The 24,653-nt window shown below is 42.7% G+C and overlaps 2 protein-coding genes across 2 annotated transcripts in view; both read left to right on the plus strand.

Moving 5' to 3' along the window:
- NEK2 (NIMA related kinase 2) overlaps positions 1-24,653 on the plus strand; it is a 92,776-nt gene that overhangs the window by 35,668 nt on the left and 32,455 nt on the right. The gene's annotated exons all lie outside the window — the stretch shown is intronic.
- The window catches only part of LPGAT1 (lysophosphatidylglycerol acyltransferase 1), a 59,251-nt gene that overhangs the window by 22,962 nt on the left and 11,636 nt on the right, over positions 1-24,653 (plus strand). Inside the window, exons 4-7 of the mRNA XM_034060595.1 lie at positions 3,957-4,075; positions 10,707-10,802; positions 13,520-13,793; positions 20,822-20,948. Coding sequence (XP_033916486.1) covers positions 3,957-4,075; positions 10,707-10,802; positions 13,520-13,793; positions 20,822-20,948 — 616 coding nt within the window. The remainder of the gene's footprint in view (positions 1-3,956; positions 4,076-10,706; positions 10,803-13,519; positions 13,794-20,821; positions 20,949-24,653) is intronic.

A 24,653-nucleotide genomic window follows, 5' to 3' on the forward strand; every position in this document is an offset into this window, starting at 1 on the left:
TTATGTTCAGGACAAAGCAGCCAATCATAGTTACAGAATGGTTTGGGTTGGAAAGGACCTTAAGATCATCCAGTTCCAGCTCCCTGCCACGGAAAGGGACACCTCACACTAGACCATGTTGCCCAAGGCTCTGTCCAGCCTGGCCTTGAACACTGCCAGGGATGGGGCATTTACCACCTCTCTGGGCACCCTGTGCCAGCGCCTCAGCACCCTCACAGGGAAGAACTGCCTTAGGTTGAGCCTGAACTTGCCCTGTTTCACTTTGAACCCATCACCCCTTGTCCTATGGCTGCAGTCCCTGATGAAGAGTCCCTCTCCAGCATCCTTGTAGCCCACTTCAGACACTGGAAGCTGCTGTGAAGTCTCCATGCAGCTTTTCTTCTCCAGGCTGAACAGCCCCAGTGTTTTCTGCCTGTCTCCATATGGGAGGTGCTGCAGCCCCTAATCATCCCTGTGGCCTCCTCTGGGCTTGCTTGAACAGTTCCACGTCCTTCTGCAATCAGAGCTAGATGCGGTATCCAAGTGAGGTCTCACAAGAGCAGAGGGGCAGGATCACTTCCCTTGACCTGCTGGTCATGCTCCTTTTGATGCAGGCCAGGTTTATTGGCTCAGGCACACACTCAATTGGTTCATGTTCAGTTTCTCATCAACCAACACCTTCAAGTCCTTCTCCTCAGGGCTGCTCTGAATCACTTCTCTGCCCAGCCTGGGATTGCCCCAACCCAGTGCAGGACCTTGTTGAACTTCATGAGGTTGGTAATGTTCTGAGATCTCAATAGATATATTTAGATGTGTGAAAGTTGAGAAAACTCTTTGATTGCTTTATTTTCCTCTTTAAGCTCTGCAAGGATGAGCTCGTGCAAAGCTCAGTTTGCTGCTCATCATATGAATTATTGATGTTTTAGAGACTTGTGTCCATCTTGGACTTTCTGCTACAAGAGAAAGGTAACTCTTGTCTTATGGTGCATGCAGTTGCAAGTAATGTTGTCTTCATCCTTTCCTGGAGAAGCTTTTTCCTTGCAATGCTAAGTCACAAATGAAGAATCTCTTACAGCTAAGCCAGCTCTGTCTCAATCTTGTGGGGGAAAGATGTCATTACTCAACAAGATTACCAGATTTGCTTGGTACTAAGTGTACTGTGGTTTTGAATTTCAATGTTGAACTGATATCCTGCTCTTCCCTTACTTTATGTTATTTCACTATGTGAAACTGCATTTTCAGAAACCTAACTATTGCGAGGCTATAGACACAGACCCAGTATCCCTATAAAATGTGCCCCAGCAATAGAAAGAAGCTGTGGAGCAATGTTTGCTGGTTTTCAGGCTACTGAGTGAGTTTTTGAACTGGTTTTTGTCTTGTTGCAGTGTAGCAAAGCGGCGTTCCAGGTTCTGCTGCTGTGCATCTGGGGTTTTGATGTGACTGTTTCCAACTGCAGTGGAGCAATGTAATAGCACAAGTATTTCTTAAAGCAAAAGTTGATCTTTTGGAGTATTTTAATGTGGTGGAATAATTGAAGACAGGCATTTATTTCCCCCACTGGCTTTAAAGGGACACAATGAACTTAAAATTCTAGATATTTGAAGGGTTTTTTTCTTCTTTAATAATGTGTGGTAATGGCAGTGGCTTTTCTGCACACTTGCGTGGTTTGCTGTTCTGTTTCTGATCCAGAAATGTTCTGTGGACTTGCACAAACTGATTCCTTTCTCCTTGGTAATCAGGTCAATCAGTTGACCATAAAGCATTATTAAGCACAAGAGACAGACTGATTGCCCTAGGAGAAATGACAGGGCAAAGGAACTAGAGGATGTCCAGCTGAATCACTGTGAATTTAACAACTTCCTACTGTCAGCTGAGCTGCAGAAGCTGAGCTTTTAGCCTGGCCAGTTGATGGATAAAGAGAGTTCTATTTAGTTGTTTTTAAGTGCATGCGCTTCTTATGACTTACATTCTTCAGTCGTGGGCTTTAATACTGCAGAAAGTTAAATCTGTGAAACATTTTTGAAGGCTAAAAAGAGTTGCAGTGGAAATGATGAGTAGCATAAACGTATGTGTTCCAGCGAAGTATCTCTGATAAAGTAAACCATTTTTCTCTGGGCGATCTAGAAATAAAAGAATTGTATTTGGAAATCATGAGCTCCTTGTGAGAAACCTCATTTTGCAGATGCTGAATGTATTTAGTACTTAGTTTTTATTACTTTTGGAAGGCCACACTTCAGTAAGACAACTGTATATTGGCTTCTTAATAAGGACACTGAAATAATACTTTCAGAATCAGTATGACTCATTTCTCTGTAAAGCTTTCGTCTTAGTTTCTTGGTTTGTGGGGTACTGCCATAGGTAAGCATGTCAAATACTTGATAAGGAAGGTGCATGGTGAACTGTGACTGCCACAACCAGGCATTTCCCAACTTTCATAGAGTTAGAGAGGACATTAGAGGGAATTTGCATGTAATTGAGGAGGAGGGATAAAGAGGAATCTTCTGAGTTCATGTTAGGAAGAAAAAGAGAGGATCTGTGCTTAGCTTGCCCAGGGAAAGGAGGTTGAACATTATGGAGTGAATACACCTCCCTACCTTCGTATCTCTGATTCTACTTGTAAATACAGCCTTTCATTTATTCACTGTGTGTTTAAGTCTTAATTCAGTACTAACATAATAAAGTGGCAGTTTTCGAAAGCCTGTTGCTAAATGGATTTCTGCAAGGACAGGGGAGCTATGCAGGGACTATAGGGTGTTGTCTTCAGTGTGTAACCTATTGCTTTTGCATCAGTTAAACCACTGCTTCAGAGACAAATCGTAGGAAAGTAATTAATAGTCTTGTGATGAGGGTTGTTCACTGCCTGGAAATCTGTTAATAACAGTGCTAAAGATTCAGCAGTGGAGCTGAAATACATCTTTTGATGTTGGAAATAATAGTGATTGAGAACCACTTAAGATACTGAACAAACACAGAAACAATAATCTTATCCTACATGCATGGGCAATGTGTGTTGTCTCTCCTTTTGAACTTCACAGGACTGTTCTGCTCATCTTTTCCTGTTACCCTGCACTGCAGTAACCATCCCTTTTATTGAAGAGGGGCCAGACTCCATGTGCTTGTCTTTTTGCCCCAATGACATCATTAGACATATTCTGGTCTTCAGTTTACAACAGGCTTACAACCTGGTTTTCCATCCTGTGTTCTTCTTTGGGAGGAAGTAGTCTCTTTTTTTGTTTAGTTACTTGGTGATGATGGAAGCAGCAATTTGAGCTCCTTTTCCTTACCTCAGGAATTCTTGCTAGTCAGGGTAAATGCTGGCTGATCAGCAGCCGTAGCTTCCTCCTGACATCATTCTTACCACTGGACTATCTGCTTTACACAAGAGTGACTAATAGTTTCTGTCATCTGAGCAGCATTCTCTGAAGCCACTTTATTGCCTAGAGCTAGCTTGTTCAGATGTGAACTACTGAGTTAGTTTAATGTAGCATTTTAAACCAAATGATCCAACTGCAGACTTTTTGGTTTGCTTTCACCAGGTTAGTTCAGTAATAGTAAGTGTAGAAATTAAACTAACTTGCTAAGTTAAAAACAAATGACCGAAAAGCATCTCTGCCAACATGATTTGTTTTTTAATCCAATGAGGTGAGACAGTTGAATTTGAAAGCTGGGTCAAAAGCTTATGTAATTTTGAGACCCTAAATATAGAATGGTGTAATGACACAAAAAGATCAATCTCTGTACATATGTTCTGATAGAGAACTTTTGTTCTTATTCTGTGCATGCAATTTGAAAACTAAGCTGGATACCCTCTGCTTAGAAAAATGGTCTTGCTGATACTCCTGTCTTATGCTATGTGCCAATTTAAATGGGCATGTAGCATGTAGCTTCTTTTGTTATAATTATCTGGGTCTTTGGGGTTTTTTGGTATGCTTATAGTCATTGTAAAATTGACCTTTTTATGTTATTTTTTTTAATAGTAGTGGAATGGGGTGATGATGTTAATGCAGTATCAGAAGATGAAGCCATGGTGCTGGTGAACCATCAAGCCACGGGTGACGTCTGCACTCTGATGATGTGCCTTCAGGATAAAGGCACGGTAGGCTACAACTGGGGAGTGGGATAGCTTCCATGTATGTGATCTGTCACCTTGGGTGTGGGTACTCACATCTGTGTGGGGTATTGATGATTTGGGTATTAATAATCTCAAGGCCCTGAGCAGATTTGGTTTAATGTGACAGCCAGTAGCTTGGAGCAGGTTTTAGACCATAAAGGTTGTCTTTAAAGAAGGTTAAATACGAGCTGAGTCAGTGTGCATCCGGTTTAGGTTAACACAGGGAAGCAGATCTCCTGGCAGGTAATCACGTACTTGACTTTCTCTTCTCACCTCATGCTCTTGTGCAGCTTCTGCTAACTTTGCTCAGACCAACACAAATCTAGCTTCTTGGTTGTGTCTTTATTCCAGCATGGATTTTATCTCAAAATCAGAAGCAAGTTGCACATTGGAATTTTCGTATATAGGAGTTCAGAAACTGAAGGTGACTTCCCTATGACAGCATGTCCACGCTAAGCCAGCTAGCTAAGGTCAAAATTGCTTGAGCTCTTGTTTTAAAAGCCCTTAAGCATTCTTTGGTGAGAAGTGCAACTAATGTCAATTGTTTTGTGCAGTGCTGTTCAGAAGATTTCCATCTAGGGAGTGTAGTGCTGGAAATTGGAGTATGGGATCTAAACAGGCTATCAAACCTATGTGCAGGTCAGGAGGAAAGGGGTATGCAGGATTAGGCTGCAAAGGGTGGACAGTATACCTGGCAAGGTGAAAAAGCACCTCAGCTGTGTCTTAGTGTTGTCTTCTTTCTTGAGACCATACAGTGAAGAAACAAGGAAAACAACTGCTTTTTGTTGCGTCTATAACTGTGGCACTGTTGGGGGTTATTAATATAGATTGGGTATGCACTGAATATCAGGGATTTCAGTTTTCTTTCAAACTGAAACATCCCAAACCCTCAAACAAAACCAGTTCAGAAAAGAAAGTATGGAAATACCCCTCAGGATTGAGCAGAGACAGATTCCTTTCTTCCTCCTGTAGCCTAGAGAAAAATGGGTTTAAAAGTACTTTTAATTGTTTGAATTTCTTTGTGTATTGAGGAAGTTAAATGAATTCTCTACCATACCCCAGTGAGGAGAATGACAGCATAAACACTCTTTCATTGCCTTCATCAGTATTATGCATAGGACAATCTTGTGGTGAAGACAGAACTGTGAGGGCACAGTCCTGTGGATATGTTATTGCGTATAATCTTGACTATGGATGTATCAGGTGTATTTAAAGGTCTCAGGACTTCATTGACTCATGTATGTCTAATAGTATATATATAAATTCACGCTCTGTTTACCCTGTTTGACTCCATAGCTAGAAAGTTTCAGTCAGGACAGAGCAGTGAATGCAGAGGTGGTTAAAAACAGAGGAAGGAATGATCTTCGCTATGGAAAGTGTTAGGTTTGCAGGCTTTCAGAAAAGCAAATCATCCTTAAAAGTACTTTTTTCCCCTTAAATAATTGCAGTCAATGCTTTTTGAATATACATATCTAGAGCCTAGTATGGCTTTAATGGTTTTAGCTAATCAAGAGACAATTAAAAAGAAAGCTTCAACACATGCTTAAAGTATAGCATGAGTAGTACAAGTGGCTAGAAATAATGAGAAAGATCAGGATAGCTTATCCTTGATAGAACTTGCTGAATCAGGTGTTCTTAAATAGCATGCTTCGGATTTCTGAACAAAGAGGGTTGCCTTTAAGTGGCTGTAAAACCACTGGAGAGGATAAAAACCCAAACCTACCTGTCCAAAAGGAATCTTTATACTATAGGCAACTACTTAAGTTAGGCAGTCTTCTTTAAATACAGTTTAAACTTAACATGGAGTCCTTCACAACCTTGATATTTGTCTGCTGGTAGCAACATGGCAGCCTTCCAGTATCTGAAGGAGCCTACAAGGATGCTGGAGAGGGACTCTTCATCAGGGACCGTAGCAATAGGAGGAGGGGTAGGGAGTAGCCTCTTCTGGACTTGCTCCAACAGCTCCATGTCCTTCTTACACACTGTGAATCTCCTTCTAACACAAGTGGAGGATTCTGCTGTCTCAGATTGCCTCCAAATGCTGCAGTCTGATTCTTTTTCAGTAGAACACAAACGTTCAGAAAAGGCCTGCAGGCATCTGTCCTACACAGCTGCATCCAAACCGTACAGTAATGCTGTATCTTAGTGTGAATGGTACATACTAGCTTTGCAAGTGCTAAGACAAGACTGAACAGTCACAACAGTAACACCTTCCACTGGAGCAGCTGCTCCAAGCCCCCGTGTCCAACCTGGCCTTGAGCACTGCCAGGGATGGGGCAGCCACAGCTTCTCTGGGCACCCTGTGCCAGCGCCTCAGCACCCTCACAGGGAACAGCTTCTGCCTTAGATCTAACCTGAACTTGCCCTGTTTCACTTTGAACCCATCACCCCTTGTCCTGTGGCTGCAGTCCCTGATGAAGAGTCCCTCTCCAGCATCCCTGTAGCCCCTTCAGACACTGGAAGCTGCTCTGAGGTCTCCACGCAGCTTCTCTTCTCCAGGCTGAACAGCCCCAATGTTCTCAGCCTATCTTCATATGGGAGGTGCTGCAGCCCCTGAGCATCCTCGTGGCCTCCTCTGCACTTGCTCCAGCAGCTCCATGTCCTTATGCTGAGGACACCAGCACTGCACACAGTGCTGCAAGTGGGGTCTCACGAGAGCAGAGCAGAGGGGCAGGATCACCTCCTTTGGCCTGCTGGTCACGCTGCCAGTGATGCAGCCCAGCACACGGGGGGTTTCTGGGCTCAAGCACACGCTGAAGCCAGCTCATGTTCAGTTTCTCATCAACCAACACCTCTAAGTATTGCTTGACTAATACATGTTACCATAAGACAAGCCACATAGCAAGTTTTCAGGTGAATCAGAAGTGACCTAATTATACTTTTTATATAGTTCAAGAAATTGCCCCAGTTTGTGAGAGAGTAAGTGTTAAAACACGCTCCGTTAGTTGAGGTCTAATGATCATTAAAGTTTGTGTGTTTAACAAAGAGAAGTAGTTTAAAATGCTGCCATTGCTGCTTTCTGACTGGATTAGGACTGATAAATGTGGCTATTTTTTCTGATTCAGAGCAGAAAGCAGTGCCAGGAAGGGTGCCGTGAAGAGGAAGAAAGTGGAGCTTGCAGCTAGTTTGAGTGCAGGTTTCTTTGTTAAGGTAGAGGTGCTTGAAAGATGAAAGTCAGTCTATTCAGATTGCTGTGTTCTGAAACCTGTGTGATGAAAGTGGGTCTGTGAATAGGAGGCACCTAGATTTTATAATAAAATTGGTAAAAGCTTTTTCTACATTCTGAACTTATTTAAGCAGGAAGGATGAAGCAAAAAGGACCCGAAACAGGATCCAACCTTCTTTCAATCCATAAACAACTGCAAATCTGTGCTCAACACACTTCTGAATGTCTTTGCTTAAACCTCCTTGAAATGCAAGTGATAAAGACTCATCTCATGAGCCTCATTATTCATCCCCATCTCATTTCATTCCTGAGGATGCTAAACAGAAGAGCCACCAGCAGTATCTTGCAGTGTGATCTGTTCTGCCATTGGTAGTGGAACAGGATGAATATCCATTAGTCTAGTTTGCCTTTTGGTTGCAGATGATACGTGTGTCCTATTCTTTGAAGTCTTCCTTTTCAACTTGATGTGTTCGAATGTGTGTATATATTCATTATCTCATCCATTAAAAATATTTCCTCTTTGTACTTCTAACCATTGCCCAGCCTTATAGGCAGGTTTGTAGTCACTGAGCTCTAGAGTTTGCTTCTTTGTAGCCTGCTTGCAGCAAACTGCCTGTATGTTTTGTCTTAGTTATAACTTGTATGTCACACCCATCTTTGACAAAATCACATCATTCCCTCTCAAAAAGCCTGAGGAAGCCTATGGATGTCACAGCCTTTAGATGACCTGTGTCATCTAGGACATGGTGAGATGGACTTCAGACTCAGGAGAGCAGCGATCAACTCTCAGGATACACTTACTGGCATAAAATAAAAAGACAGTAAAAGGTGGTACGAGAGGAAAGAAGCATGAACACTGCTGGGAAAGAGTTCCTCCTCCAGGACTGCCCTAGAACATCCTGGAGAAGAATGGCAACTTGGGATGGGGAAGCACTTTATTAAGCTTGCCTACCTCCTCCAGTGAAATAGATTATATTGGTTTAACTTCTGCTTGCTATAATGCCCATGGCAGGGGGGTTGGAACTGGATGATCTTAAGGTCCTTTCCAACCCTATCTGTTCTATGATTCTATGATTCTGTAATAGAACACTAACTGTTAAAATGCCGACATATGAGGTGAACACTGGCAGTCGTATGGGTGCTACTGCAGGCTGAGTCCCTGTCAGTGGAGTTTTGGTGGTGGTTTTATGCCAGGATATGGTTCCTTACACCGCCTCTCATCTATGGGCTGGTGCAAGGGCATGAACTTAGATACTGTAGTGCCTTGAGGAGTGATAATATCTCAGTGCTTTTTTTACCTCCTGTCCCTTGGGCCCACCTCTTCTTTTTTTGTCTCCTCCCTAAGGCTTCTAATTTACTGAAATGGAAAGAATATAAATCTCTTCAAGAGGAATTTTTGCTTTAAGATCCTCTCTTTTATTGAGCCCAGGCCTGGGGATAGCTGTATAGGAAACCATTTCACCAGTATTAGCCTCAAGTGGGGAGTTCTCTCAAGGAACAGGTTTTTCTTCTTTCACAAATATCTAGTGTGTCTTTGTTCCCTTTGTTCCCCATCTAGTAGGGAATGCCACTTGCAGGCAGGAGAGCCTACTAGCATGTCACAGGGAAGAACTGGATGCTTGTTTCTGAAACAAAACCTTTTGTATCTTTGAAAGCTGTTCTCTTCTGAGACATGCTTTCCTTTTCCACTTCCAGTGATGCTGAAGGGTCCAGAAATGGGTGCTCTTGCATTATCCAAGATCTGCAAGTAGAAAGGTTCCTAGTATTAAGAAAAACCCACAGAAGTTGAGGTGTTCTTAATGTACTCTTAGGCAAGGATGTGAATTCGGAATTCATTGGGAAATCAGCTAAATGTCTAAGGCAGTCAAGTATCTCAGTGTTCTTTGGCAGCTCTGTTCTTGCAGGTCTGTAAAAACTTAGCTTTGAGTATCCAGCTGCAGTTGTTTAAGGTTAAGTGAAAGAAACAGGGTACATGACAGTTATCTTGCTCCAAATATATATAACCCAGGATGCATTTATAGCTTCTGTGGTCAAAAGGGACCATAGGTAATCAGAGCACTCCAAGAGATAATTAGATTTCTTTGGACAAGAGACTTACTGATGCATGCAATTCTAGACCCAAATTGCAAATTCTGGAGCTGCTTTTACAGAACAGAATTCCTGCATTACATAGGATCTGCTTCCTTCTCCATATTCCACATGGAGATGTGAAAACACGGAAAAGCCACCCTGTTTCACTGTGTCAGACCGTTTTGTTAGAAGCATTTCAGTTACTGTGCAAGCTTTTGGTCTTTGTAGGTGTGATCAGCTCATACTTTATATTTTCCAGAGGAAATCTTTACTTCCTAGACTGCTTTCTTTCTGCTTTGGCATCTTTCAGTTCTGTAGGATACATCATTGGAGGCAAAGCAGGAGGTGCCTGGTTTAGATTAAAGAAATTATCATCTGACTACCAGAGGAATGTCATGGTTCTCCATATGTTGTTTCAATAGTGGTAGATGGAAGAGTACTATGTTACATGACTTTTAAGTTTCACTGAACTTGAATCAGTCTTAGTGTGGCCTTATAGGGAAGAGTAAAGGCAGCGAGCCTAGTGTATGACAGCATGTAGGAGACAGTGGGGTTTTCAGTTTTGTAGAGCCAGTTTGTACCCCTCTCAACACGTAGGAGCTATACAGGGGAAAGACTTAAAGAAGAAGCTTTTCTTTCTGTTATGTACCTCTTTTGGAGTAACTCTTCTATTTTAAATCTCAAAGGACTGATGAGGTATATGCCTTCGCTCTCCTGTAAGAAATGATGGTCAAAGTGAATCTGATGGCACAGCCTCTATTCTTTGCTTTCTCATTATGCTTCTTGGCCAGGACAAGGAGCATGACTTCATGGAGTTCTCAGGAATGCATGTGGTGCTCTGCCATGAGAGAAATGAATAATGGCATGTGGGCTGTCCAGAGGTCTCTCTAAATGCTGCTGTTTAAAGAATGAGCATGTAGAGCATGTGTACATCAGAAGCATGAGAACAGCATGATCTCCTTCCCCAAGTACAAGTAACTATAAGGAAATATGGTTTTGTGGTATATATAAACCAGTTGGAGGTTTCAGACCCAGATCTGTATCACTTTGTGTACTTGAAGATGGGTTTAGTTTGCAGCTGGCTTAAAATGGTGGTATGTCAATAGAAGCATTACAGCACCTGTGTGAAAAGACAGAGGAGTTACTTTAGCATATGGCTAGTAGTGCACAACTGTGTATTATATTACCAAAAGGCAGCTATTCAGTTGTGCTCTTGGGGGAGAAGTGTAGCACCTCTGCTTCTTTAGACTTAAGGGCATAAAGGACTTTATATGTATTTGCTAGTTTTGTTGCTGTTGCAAGGGTGGTAAGAACAGTGACCAGTATATACGTAATTCTCTGCGCTTGGTATTTACTAACCTTTTTTTGGTAACTTTTCAGGTTGTTCGTCAGATGATGTGGCTGATGGATCATATTTTTAAGTATACAAACTTTGGCATCGTGTCTCTAATCCATGGAGACTTCTTTATAAGACAGGTAAGTGAAAACACGTAGTAGCGCTTTGAATGTATCCTTATATTTGGAATATTGTGGTCTTATGGAACTTACTCATTACCTCCTGGATGGTTTGCAGGATGAAATAACTATGCTGTAATGTGTATATTTGGGTAGAGCTTTGTTCTGCTTTTGTTTCCCAAGCTTATTTTATTATATTCCTAGACACAAATGTTTGTGGAACCCAGCTGTGATGGGAAGCTTTTATGAGAGGTGTGGAAGCACAGTACATGGGCAGGCCTTTTAGTCTCTCTGCTTCTTACTGCCATTGTTGGCACCTTTCTTCTTCCTTAGTGATGCTGAAGCTGTGGAGTGCTTTAAGTCTGGCTAGGTCACTGTTCTGACTGTCAAAGTGTCAGATAAGGAAAGATAGGACCATTCCTTTCGATGCTGAAATGGCAGCAGACCAGTTTAAGGCAGTGAAGGACCTGCATAAATAGTAATTGGTTCTTGAAGGTTAGTTCTTTGAGCATCAGGAAAGAGTGCATTGAGCTCAGCATCTCAACTGTTAAGGAGTGAAAACCTCAGATCATTTCTTACAATTTGGAGGTTTTTGTTATTTGGTAGCTGTTGATCCAGCTGCACTCTAAAAGCAGAAACTTGGAAGTGTGGAATGCTGAGTGTGAACCCCCAGCCAGTTTGTGAACTGCAACATCTGTCATATTCCTTTCTTTCCTCTCCTTATTTTTATTTGTCTGGACTTAAAATGCATGGACAGACAGAGAGAATTAATGAATATTCGCTTTACAGAGAAAAAGCAGCTAAATGACTCAGAATGAAATGATGAAATACTTTATCACAGCTATACATAACTGAAATTCTGTTTCTCACTAAGACTAGAGGCATGGTTAGAAAACCTCAGGCAAATAATTAGATAGTAAGATTAAGGTCTATAGAGATACACAACTGTGTACTGTGAGAGGACGGGAAGGAGCAGGGTTTGACTCTGTAAAGTGTCTATTTCACTAGTTAAAATACATCAAATACACTTTTTTGAGCTACACGTGGCTGTCAGGTTAACTGTAATTTCTGACAGTATTGTTGCAATTCCAGCTACAAATCCAAACCATTTCTGAGCTACAAAACCTAAGGCTTTTCCTCATTTTTGTCAAGTGGTTGAGATATGCAACAACATCACAAGTAAAATGAGATCAGCATGAGGCTAAATATAAACCAAGAGAAATAAGTTGTTTCCTGGCTGTTAGTTAGCCTTTGGGTGTAGCAAAACCACTAACTATAGAAAGGCCCTAGTAATGTTTGGATGAGCAAATATGTTTTTCTCCTGCAAAATAATCTAGTTTGATTATGGTGTAATGCATCTGATTTGTTTGAAATGCACATTAGCTTCATTTTCATGAGCAGCCCCAGTGGCAGTTTAAGGGATGCTTCTGAGGCCTCCCAAGAGCTGACCAGTTTTTCTCTACTCCCATTGAAGAGTTTACTGGAAACAGAGACTGTCAGTACCTTGCCGTATCCATGATGCAAAGTGCATCCTAAAGAATTTGTCAGCAGTCTCCTGCTGCCTCTTCTCTTTCCTCTAAAGGAAAGAAGGCTGAGCCCTGTGATGGAGATCAGCTCGCCATGGTCTTCAAGAGTTGGGTGTACTAAGGAGCTGCTTCTGTATGACTGATTTTCTCTTCTTTCTGGATATGTTAACTGTGTTTTATCTTCCATGGTTTTCTCTGGCCATGGGTGGTTTTAAACACTCCTTTTTCCCATTTAGTCCAGTGGGTTTTTCTGTATTGCAGAAGTATCTTGTACCTCCCAGGATTTGCTAAAATGCAGTTTATTCACCAGTCATATTTGTTAGGTTTCTTTAGGTTTTGGAGAGTTCCAGTGTCTAGCATGGGAAGAGATTACTGTTTGTTGTTGTTTTCTTAACTATTGTGCTATCCTGGAGTCCTGTGGTCTGGTGAGAAAGCACTGGTTTAACTGAGGGATTTTTGTATTGCTCTTTAATATAAGCAGGTAGAGCCTTTTCCTTCCCTTCCATCCCTAGCAGTGTTCAAGGCCAAGTTGGATAGAGCCTTGGGCGGCATCATGGTCTAGGGTGAGGCATTCCTGCAGTAGTGAAGGGCACATCTCACTGTCTTAACTGTGCTAATACATAGGTGAGGAGAAATTAAGAAGCTGCTTGAGCACCACAGATTTGGGTGAAATCTGTGGTTCTGCTGTGATAACCCCACTCAGGCCTGAGCTCGAGGTCTGCGATGCCTCTGCAATCTTAGTAGAGGCTGGGGGTGAGGGGAGAGGTGCACAGAGGGTAGTGGAAGCAAAAATCCCGTTTGGCTTGCAGAAATGCCTGATGATAGATAGACCACAGAACCATTGACCTCTAGGCTATGTTTGCAGAATTCAGTTTAGCAAACTCAACTTGAGACCCAGTAACAGCTAGGGAATCCTGCAAACACATCCTTCTCTTACATGGAGTTCCCAGTTACGGTCTGGATGTCACTTTTGCAGAGAATACATCAAATCAGGAGCTTCATCCCCAGTTTCAGGAAGGTTTTTTCAGCCTCTCTGCAAAGTGGGATTAATTCAGCCACCAGTGGGTACGCTGAGGACAATGCTGGTTTGTGTTGTCTGAGGGGCTTATTTGTACCTCTGACGAGAGAGACTCTTAGGAATGTAATAACTATCTGGCTAATGTTATCTCTCTTAAGCATTTGTTTCATTTAGGTGATGTTTTATCCTTACAGGGAAGAGCACACCGTGACCAGCAGCTTGTGTTACTCAAGGAGCATCTAGAAAAGTATTACAGGAGCCGCAATCGGAAATGGATTGTTTTATTTCCAGAGGGTGGCTTTCTTAGGAAAAGGAGAGAGACGAGCCAGGCCTTTGCCAAGAAAAACAATTTGCCATTTCTTAAACATGTTACCCTGCCAAGACTTGGGGCAACACAAGTAATCCTGGAAACACTTGTAGCACCACAAGAAAACGGAACTCCAGCAGGTGGAGATGCTGTGATAAGAGGTAAAGACCACTTAACTCTTGTGGGGAAAAAGCAAACTGAATGTCCAAGAGTGGAGTTACTGTGTTGAACTGGTCTCTTTTAATGTCAGAGTGCATCCATAACAGGCCATTGTATTTATATACATGTTTTCATATTTAGTTTCGGCTCCACCACCTTTATTTTTTGATACTGAAACAAGAAACCCATAGTTTTAATTTGATAGGGTCTGCAGTGTGGCTGTGCGAATGCTTGCCTTGGAGCACCTGATGGGTAAAGCAGGCACTGGAATGAGCACTCGGAGTGAGCAAGAAGGTGGGCTGCTCCTTGGAGCAAGCTTGATGGTATGCACTTGTTTATGGTAGTATGGAACTGTAGTAATAGTGTTTCTGGAATATGCAAACTATGTCCAGGTTCTTATTCCTGGCTTCAGAAGTTTATTTGCATCCAGTACTCTCCATTTTATTCCTCCTCTTGAACTGTATTCTATTGAGTTCAAGTTCTTCTATTCTTATAGATTTTGATGGGAACTGTCGGCTTTGTTGCTGGAGTTAATTGTTGCTGATGACTAGATTTGAAGGATGGTTTTGACTATCCTATGTTCAAAGAGTTATGAGGGAATAGCAATATTCCTGCAGCATTATTATTGTGGAACACCTGGGCTGAAGGGGAGGGTATAGCTGGGATATGAATGATGTCTGTAGGCACAGGGCTTAGTGGTTTTAGTTTCTCCATTTTTATCATTAACTTCTTGGCATGTTTAATGCAGGGTTAGATCTTGCTTAACCTAGGTTGTGGATTTTTACCTGTTAGAGAAACAGTGGTTGGGGGGTTGAAGTAGTTTCTTGGTGATGGGTGGTGCTGGGATTTCCAGAGCTAAATGATGATAATCATTTAGCAGTTTGGACCAAAGATTCGTACTAATGAAGCCACAGATGCAAAAGGCTTTGGGTTTTTTCTGTTCAAGTTTCTGGGTTAGCGGAAACCCTTAGACAGAATTTGCTGCCAGATAATCTTGTCGACATAGGAAATGGATGAAGATTATGCATTTGCCAGGAGTGGAGGGAATCCTTTAAATCAGCTGAAAATGAAGCTGTGGAATGCATCAGAGTATTTCCTTTCAGGCTACATTCAGAAGAGCAAGGCTGAAGGAAGCCCTTGTTGTCTTTAGAAGGTTTTAGGTTTAAAAGAGAGAAAAATAATAGGCCTTGTTAAGAGTTAACTGTCTTTAAGGAGAAAAGTTTGACCTGTTCCTGTTCTATTCCTGTCTCAAAGGCAAATAGGTAGGAAAAGTGAGAAGTTCCTCAATTAGTTACAGGCTGGAAGGGGACCAGAAGCACTCCTCAAATACCAACTTAGGGTTTTCATACTCTCCGCTATCAACTGTGGAACATCAGACCTGGTGCTTTTTGAGTGACGTGAGTCAGGCTCCAGAGAAATGAGCGTTTGATGGTGGTTGGCCTAACTGGGTGCAAAATGAAAGAGTTGTTTCAGAAGCACATGGAACCACTGCTCTCCTTCCTATCCAGAAAACAGCAGGAAAGATGAGTGGGCAAAAACAGGGAGGAAATGTGTGTTTTTAGCTGTCATTCTTTCAGAGTAGCATGTATGAAAACAAAAGGGATGAGAAAGAGAAGTGAAAGTAAATTGTATATGGTAGGGAAGAGTAATACATTATTTGATACATAATGAAGCTGAGGTATTTTAAGTCCTCCCAGACAGCTGGCACTTTGAAGGAGTTTGGAGCAATTGTTCACTGAATAGAGGCATTCCAGAGCGTTTTTTTCTGATCAGTATTGCTCTAGGATGCTTTTTTAAGTCTGCTTTATTTTAATATGCAGCAACTTTTTGCCTGATAAGAGGTTGCTATGAGCTTGGTTAGAGGCATATTGCAATCTTATCTTGCTGCTTTCAACTACGGCACAGTACATCCAGTTCTGATGCTTATTCTAAGAGAAATTCAGTTTTCCCTTCTGCAGAGCTGGACACTGGACTTGGTAATTGATTGGTTGTATTTAAATCAGACTTTTTGATTCACTGCTATGAGGAATGTGGGAAGGCTTGCTTTCTTTGTTCTCCGGCTTCTTGTTTTGTTCCAGGTGATTTGTTACAGAGAGATCTTGGGATGATGAGTAAGATGTTCAGTCTGAGAGCTGATCTTTGGGGAAAAACATTAATTTTAAGGTCAGTGGTCCAGTTGAACACACAAGGACAAGTAGAGAACAAAGGATGGGTTACGAGAACACGTTGCTATGCAAGGGAAGGCAACAGTGTCTTTTGGCTGCTATCGGAGTGATGTAAGTGTTCAGGAAACCACACCTGAATACTAGTGAATGCTAGTAAATATTTTCTTTTCCAAGTGGAAAATGTGGTCCTTAGGTCCGTGCCTGGCTGGTGCTTTCTTTTCCACTCCGGATGCAGTCTGGCAGTATTGCAGAATCGTGGATTCAGCCAGGTTGGAAGAGACTTTTAAGCTCATCCAGTCCAACCATTCCCAGCACTGCCAAGGCCACCACTGCCCCATGGCACTGAGGCCTCGTGTGTGAACACTTGCAGGGCCGGTGCCTGCAGCCCTGCCCTGGGCAGCCTGTTCCAATGCCTGAGCACCCTGTGGGGCAGGAATTGTTCCTCAGCTCCATCTAAACCTGCCCTGGTGCAGCTTGAGGCCGGTTCCTCTTGTCCCATCCCTTGTTCCTTGGGAGCAGAGCCCAGCCCCTCCTGGCTCCATCCTCCTGCAGGCACTTGTAGGGAGCCATCAGGTCCCCCTGAGCCTTCTCTTCTCCATCTGAACCCCCCAGGTCCCTCAGCCGTTCCCCATCACACTTGTGCTCCAGACCCTGCACCAGCTCCGTTGCCCTTCTCTGGCCCTGCTCCACAGCTTGGTTGGATGCAAGGCTTCCTGCTGAAGCCTCTCTTCATAACTTGCTCTCTTTCTCAGTGGTAAACACTGATGATCTGGTGGGTTTGAAGAGTCCTGTGCATAGTCAAATGAGAGTAACCCCAGGAAGGACATAGAGGGGACAAAGAAAAGCTCTTAACAAAGAGAAGCTCTGAAGTTTGTGGTTGTAGCAGTCAAGTGTCTGCTGTGAAAGGACCACAGAGAGTAACAGAGCACTGGATGGCTTGATAATGCTGACAGTGAGTATCTTCATAACCAAACAGGAAGCAACTTAGTAACACTGAATCTACAGCTAGAGCAAAAATAAGGAAGGAGATAGCTGTGCAGATTTGCCTGTACTGGTGAGTTTAAGGCAAATAAAATCACAAGTTAGGAAACTGTATAAACTTTCTTTTGATTTTTGATTTTTTTGTCTAACCCTGAAAGTTATTGTTGCATTGTTCAGTCTTGTCTTAGCACTTGCAAAGCTAGTATGTACCATTCACACTAAGATACAGCATTACTGTACGGTTTGGATGCAGCTGTGTAGGACAGATGCCTGCAGGCCTTTTCTGAACGTTTGTGTTCTACTGAAAAAAACTCAGACTGTAGCATTTGGAGGCAATCTGAGACAGCAGAATCCTCCAGTTGTGCTAGGAGGAGATTCACAGTGTGTAAGAAGGACATGGAGATGTTGGAGCAAGTCCAGAGGAGGCCACGAGGATGATCAGGGGCTGAAGCACCTCCTGTATGGAGAAAGGCTGAGAACACTGGTGCTGTTCAGCCTGGAGAAGAGAAGCTGCGTGGAGACCTCAGAGCAGCTTCCAGTGTCTGAAGGGGGCTACAAGGATGCTGGAGAGGGACTCTTCATCAGGGACTGCAGCCATAGGACAAGGGGTGATGGGTTCAGAGTGAACCAGGGCAAGTTCAGGTTAGATCTAAGGCAGAAGCTGTTCCCTGTGAGGGTGCTGAGGCGCTGGCACAGGGTGCCCAGAGAAGCTGTGGCTGCCCCATCCCTGGCAGTGCTCAAGGCCAGGTTGGACACAGGGGCTTGGAGCAGCTGCTCCAGTGGAAGGGGTCCCTGCCCGTGGCAGGGGTTGGAACTGGATGAGCTTTAAGCTCCCTTCCAACCCAAACCATTCTGGGATTCTATGTTGTAACTAATGCAGCATTTTATCTGTTCTTGAGTTCCTGTTAGCATGCTCCATTTAAAAATAATAGGGTTTATTCTTGTTCAGAGGTCTACTTAGGCCTGAAAGCAATGTCCTCAGAGGTCCTCAGCCCTACTCCTTGTGTTGTATGTGGTTGTCTGTTTCTTTTTCAATCTCAGTTTCTGTTAGAGCTTCATGGCAGGGCACAGCTAATTATCCTTCAGAAACTGGCGCTTTTACTTCCTGACCTGGTGTTCCTGGTAAGCTGTCAGAGGTGGGTTTACCTCCCCAGCCTACCCTGGAAAGGGCTGGAGTTGAGTTTGGAGCTGGTCTGAGGAATACATGCAGCAGCCCTGCTCCTCAAAAGCAGAAGGTAGGAAATGGGCACAGAAGAGGACTGTGTTAGCCTTCCTGTAATGAAGTTTGAACCATTATCCACTGAAAGAACAGTTTGAAACGCTAGCTAAATATTTAATAAATGATTTTAAAACATTTTACTGTAAATAGGATAATGTGCCCATATTCATCTGGCACTTTTTAATTGCAGTTAATGATCTTTGTTGCATACTCCCTTAGACAATTTATTTATCTTCAGCCATTCTTCCTTTACATCAGGGAAAATAATAAATTGAATGGCTTTGTTCCGAAATCCATTTCTAAATGAATACTTCTGTGGATTTACTATTAATTTCATATTGGCTTGTCTCTAGTACATTGCTACTTTTAAAATGAAGGACTCTGTAGTTAGTGCTCTTCTTAAGAGAGACTTGACAAGCACTCTGTCATGATGCTGGCAAGCCTGGAGCCTCTAATGGGACCTCGTGTTCTCATTTCATGTGTCTGTCAGGGTTTTACAATGCTCTATTTCCAGAAGGTGACACTGGATGTTTCAGCTTGACCTGTGTGGCTTACCCTGCATCAAAGTTTGGAATAGCTCTAATAACTCATCACCTAGGAGATGCTGTCTTGCCTTATTCAGGTAGCATGTGTGTGTTTGGAGCAAAGCAGGACAACTCCGGTTTTGAGTAGACACCCTGAAAACACTATCTGCTTGTTAAAATAACCGATAGGTGGATGTGATAGTGTTGCTGTAATTGTCTTCTCACACTCAGTGGAATTAAATGCAATGTAAGTTGACTGAAACGCAAGTAGAAACTTGCAATTCAGCCCTTGCACGTCTGTTCTAATTGGTGTAAATAACCATGGGGTTAGAGTGTGCCTCAGACTGGGTGTTGCAGGTGTCTTCAGGTATGTGGTAGCTCTTCTGCCAAACTCAAGTGGTGATGCTGAGCAAGACCAAACATCTGTCTAGCCCAGCATCTTGTCCAGGGCTGCCGGTGGGTGTCAGGATTCCTAACTGGGAACACAGCAGATGTGCATAATACATAGAATCATAGGATAGTTAGGGTTGGAAAGGACCTTAAGATCATCCAGTTCCAGCCCCCCTGCCATGGGCAGGGATACCTCACACTAGACTATGTCACCCAAGGCTCTGTCCAACCTGGTCTTGAACACTGCCAGGGATGGAGCATTCACAACTTCCTTGGGCAACCCATTCCAGTGCCTCACCACCCTAACAGTACAGAACTTCTTCCTTATATCCAGTCTAAACTGTCCTGTTTTCTGTTTCCAGTGTGGTAGGTTTCCCAAGCCATGTGTGGGTTTGTGCCTGTTTAGTTAACCCTCCTTCCATGTATGTGTCCAATTTCCTCTTGAACTCTCGGCATCCTTGACATCCTTTGGCACATTTTGCCACAGTTTCATTCCCCTCTGCACAAAGAATCACTTCTCTGTTTGCTCTGAAAACCTTTCCTCTTGGCTTCATGTTGAATACATCTGTTGTTGCACTGAGAACAACGGTGAGCAGTCTTTCCCCGTGTGTGTTCTTCATGCCGACGGTGCTTTTGTCAACCTGTCATATTTTCTTTCATAGCTATCTCAGCTGCAGGCTTGCAGGGTCTTGTATTTGGTACTAAAACCTTACACCTCTTCCATGCTTCTGCCAACATGTGGCTGTTTTCAGTAGTCAGCTTTTTAAATGCTTTAAGATGCTGCTGGGTATGATGTAAGCATATTCCTATACTAGTGCATTAAGCATGAAGTAAGCATGTTACTGTACTAACCTGAACACAACAAGACCTCAGATACAAGAGAGCTGCAGTTCCCACAGAACAGATATAAAGCTGAGTCCAAGTGCCAACTTGGCCATGTGCCCTCCTTCCTGGTTTGCTTTCCAGATCTCTGCTCTCCCTCTTTGTAAACCTATGAATTAAAGACATGCCAGAGAGAGGTCGTGGCTATGTTGATGTCTGACCTTGACTCTTGCTGGGAGTGACCTATGTTTGGATTTAAAGTAATCCTGAATAATCTTCATAGCTATTTGCTATGAAGCATAATCTTTGCTATTTCACCCCCTTTGATCCTATTTTTAGTGTTGAACTGTGCTGAGCAGCATGTGAATGTGTACTGGTGGATCAGTCCTTGTGGGACCCTGGGGATGCAGTCTCCTCTCCATTGCAACAACTGACCATCTTTGGTTGTTTCCTTGTTTGTGATAACGCAGTGTGGTGTATTTCCTCTTTATCTCCTAACTCAGATTTAGGGATCTGCGTGGCTGTTGCTTCATCAGGGAACTGTAACTGTGAGCTCTTACAAAGGCCCAGTTGTAAATGTGCCTAAAATGCAGACTGAGAAAGTCGATTTCTATTTTTGAAGTTCTCCTTTTGGTGAACAGGGGGAAGCACCTGACTTCTGGACCAACGTGTTACATGACTATTCACACCCAAGGAGTGAACTTGTTCCATTCTGAGCACTACAATATGTGAGAACAACAGAAATAATGATGAAAGGAAAATCTGGGTCTAGCTAAGAGTGTTTCTGTGCTCTATGGTGAAATCTGGGTTTAGTTTTTGCCTCCTGTTTTTTGTGTCTCACGCCTCATGAAGTACTATAAAAGTGGAGTAACTGTCAAATAAGTGCCATGCGCTGATTGCTTTAATACCATGCTTCTTTTTGTTCTTAGAGAGCAAATCAAAAGGCCTCCAGTGGGTGATAGATGCAACCATTGCATATCCCAAAGGTGAACCTCTAGACATCCAAACTTGGATTCTTGGCTACCGACAGCCAACGGTGACACATGTACATTACAGGTAGGAAAGAAACCTTCTACTTTTACATTGAACTGAAATACCAAGAAATGTGTTTCCACAAAGGAGTTAACAGCATCTTTCAGGATATGGGAAATCAGTAGCAATGGCTTTTGTATGTGTCTCATACAGGTGGGCAACTCATGGTATCTAAACTCAGCAGTTTTCATTTGAAAAGTTCGGTGACCACTTCATATCTCAGCACAGTCCTTGACTAATGTCCTGTGGCTGGATATAGTTATGGGGAATATATCCGATGGTTGAGTTGTCCTTTTCCACTGTTATGTTAAGGTGCTGGTAAACACAGCTTGATTCTTTTTTGTTTGTTTACTTAGTAATAACAACAAGCTAAAAATCACTGTGTTATTTAATAGCAGGCTTCCTTAGAGATGATTATGTATTGTATTTGTCTTTCTGACAAAGGAATAACAGCTTTTCCAAAGCATACTCTTAACAGTTGAGCAGAGCAGCACTTGGGAGTTAGCAATAAATCTCACTGACACCGGGGATGGGACATTAAAACATCCCTCCTCAGCAGCTTTTTGTCTCAAGACCTAAACTAATGGAGGGAGAAGTTAGGTTTTGCTTTTGGTTTGCAGTTAATTGCAAGTCTGAAATCTCCAGATATATTTTAACTGTCTTCCTGTACCTAATAAGTGGATCATGTTTTTTATCCCAGAACTGCTTTGTTTTGTCTGAATTCCCTTTTGCTGGTTTAGGGAGCTTTTAGGCTTTTCCAGTAAGCTTTCAGGTATCCCTGAGTGGCAGTTTAACTGGGAATGACCTTCTGCAGCATCACTGCTGTGCCAGTGTTGTGTGATGCAAAGTCCAGGGTGCTCAGTAGAGCTCCTTTCCACAGCCATGCTTAAATCTGTGCCTGCTTTTTATAGAACTCTACCTTCAAGTTTTTCTGAAGGTGAACATACTTACACTTATGTAAGACCATAATATTTATTGTGCTTTATCCAGGTCACCTTAGTGCTCTTCCAGATCTCTGGGATAATTGCAAGTTGAATGTATTTAGAATTTTACTGAAGGGTACTGCTAAAAATACTTCCTTTAACGAAGTTATCTGAAGTTGAATTAACTTCCTGCTTCTAAATGTGTATACTCGGAACCTATTTTTGAGCACAAGCATAAAGATGATGTAACCTTCCTTGCACTGAACTTGAGTGTTCCTGTTCTTGCAGTACTAAAATCCTAAGAGAAAAACATTAGGAATGGTTTATTGTCAGTGTAAGTTTGGTTCTTTCTCTACCATAGGCTCTAAATCCCTGCTTTAGCCAGGGCCAAGCCTCTCTATTGGATATTTTTGGTTTGCTTCCTTTAAAAACTAACCTTTAGTTGTTACAGCTGACCCTGTAAAACCATTTGAAGTATGCCCCAACTAGAAGCTAAAGCAGCAGCTTGTCTCTGAAGGCTGAGCTCTGGATGTCATACCTCTGAAACAAGAACTGTCTTGGGTTTAACTGGAGCTTTGGCTAACTTTTCAGTCCTGGTAGTACTCTAAATTGGCACATCAAGTTTCAGCATGTGTCCTCTGGACTGGAACAGCTGTCGTTGGATGCAGAGTAGCAGTTCCGAAAGATGGGTTTAAGAAAACACTCTGGCCTGGAGCAGGTCCCTCAGCGCATCAGCACGGGGTGACTGTACTGTGCTCAGAACTGGTGGCACATCTGGACCACTCACTGATGGACCTGGCCTTCATCAGTTTGTCCCATACAGTTTTTAACGTGCTTAAGCTTTCTTTCCCATGGCTGTTCTTGAGGGTGGCAGCCAGGACCACTTCCTTTTTACTTGCATCATGTTCTCCACGTGTTGCCTTCAGTGGGTGCACCCTGTATTCCCACATATCACTCTTCAGTGATGTGCTCTGTGGCCTGTGATTTTACACAGCTTTCTCATATCCTGCCTTACCTGCCCCTGTCCCCCTCCCAGCCTCTCAAGTCTTCATCTGCTTGCTATATCCTTACACAAAAGCCTTTCCCTGATTATCTTGTTACTTTTGTCTGTGCCTTTTCTGGTATCAGTATAACTAGTTCTGAGACTGACATCCTGAATTTCCCCACAGTGATTTTAGGATCACTAACCAGAGTAATAATAGCTGATCTTAGAGGCTGTGGCAGTGTACATGTAGCTGCTGGTGCTTTTTCCTTCCCCAGTATTCCTTGCCTTGTATTTACTGGTATTTAATTTCATCTGCAGCTATGGTCGGGTCCTTCTGCAACCCTTCTCCTTGATAATTCTATACCCAAAAAGTCATATCCCTTTTGTATACTTTTGTCCAGAGTTAGTACATCATCTAGGTATCATATGCTAAGACCTTTTAATGTATCTGGAATTAAAGCTGTACCTTGGAATGAATGTGTTGGATTTTCACCTTCAGTGCTTTTGACAATAACAGTTATTTTTAGATACTTCATGTGGCTTTACAAATCTTTTCCTGTTTTATGTAAAGGATGTATTTATCCATAGCAGGATTAGAGGAGAGGGACTGAACAGTATGTGTGCATGAATTTACTCACGTTGCATCATCCTTTTCTATTGCATACACAGAAATTTTCCTGCTGGATTCCCCTCAGGGCATTACAGCAACTGATGTTTTGTATGTATGTGGTTCTCCCCAGATGACCTGACTTCCCTCAGAAAGGGGCTATCTTTTTAGCAGAATGCTGTAATGTGATGGACACTGTCAGGGTTTTAACAGCTTTAGATCATGTGCTGATGATTTGGTGAAATGAGTTCATCATGTATTGATAAACAGTTGTTGGTATCACTGAGATCCTGTGAGATGTGCCTGGGAAACTGGGTTTGCGGAACAGGGAAGAGTTAGGGAGCAGTTGTTAAAGAAAACCTTGCAGCTCTGCTATCACTTTATTGGACCTTCTCCAGGATTGAAGCCCAGTGGGTTGACATCAATATCTTAGAGCTTATATTTGAAACTATAGGTAAGATGAGTGGAAAACTGTTTCTCAGGAGCTTTATCTATGTGCTTCTGAGGTCCAAAAATACAGTGATATCTTGAGCCTGTTTCCATGTCAGATCTTGCTCTGGAGCAGTTCTGGGAGGTTTCTGTATGGTGCTGCTCCCTGAAAGCCGGACAAGCCACAGGGTAGAGGTTGATGCACCAGAGCTGTGTAGGTGTAAGACTTGACCAGGGAATCTAAACTACTTCTTTAAGTTCATCTTCTATGTGGAGATCAAACCATTGCTGTAAGAGCGATGGGGCTGTCAGCTGGGAACACCAGCACGTACTGTGCAGCTCACACATTCAAGGTGGCTCCTCAGCAGTTCCTAACATTGATGATAACTGGGTATTAACTAGTCTTTGTCCTTATCGGTGTAGGCAAGGACTGAATCAGTAACTGGGGTATGGAAAGGCCTGTGCTGTGTTGAGCCCCTAGATGTTCCTTGGAAAGCTGGTGCATTTATTTAATCCTTTGAAACAAACTTGGTTAGTAAAGGAAAGCCAAGGTAAAGTGAGCTTCATCTTTAAAAAGGTGGATATGTCAGAAACATCTTCCAAAGACAGAAATGTCAGAGGTGTTTCTGTTGTTCTGTGTTTGACACAGATGTCCTCAAAGATGTTCATGAAATGTATATCAGATGTGGCTGGATTGTCGGTTTTCACCCATTTTCCTTCATTTAGTGCCATAAAATTTGCACATTGTAATTTGGAGAATAGTTTGACCTGATGCCATCTCTACT

This window comes from Melopsittacus undulatus, chromosome 3 (genome assembly GCF_012275295.1).
Source record: "Melopsittacus undulatus isolate bMelUnd1 chromosome 3, bMelUnd1.mat.Z, whole genome shotgun sequence".
Classification (NCBI taxonomy): domain Eukaryota; kingdom Metazoa; phylum Chordata; class Aves; order Psittaciformes; family Psittaculidae; genus Melopsittacus; species Melopsittacus undulatus.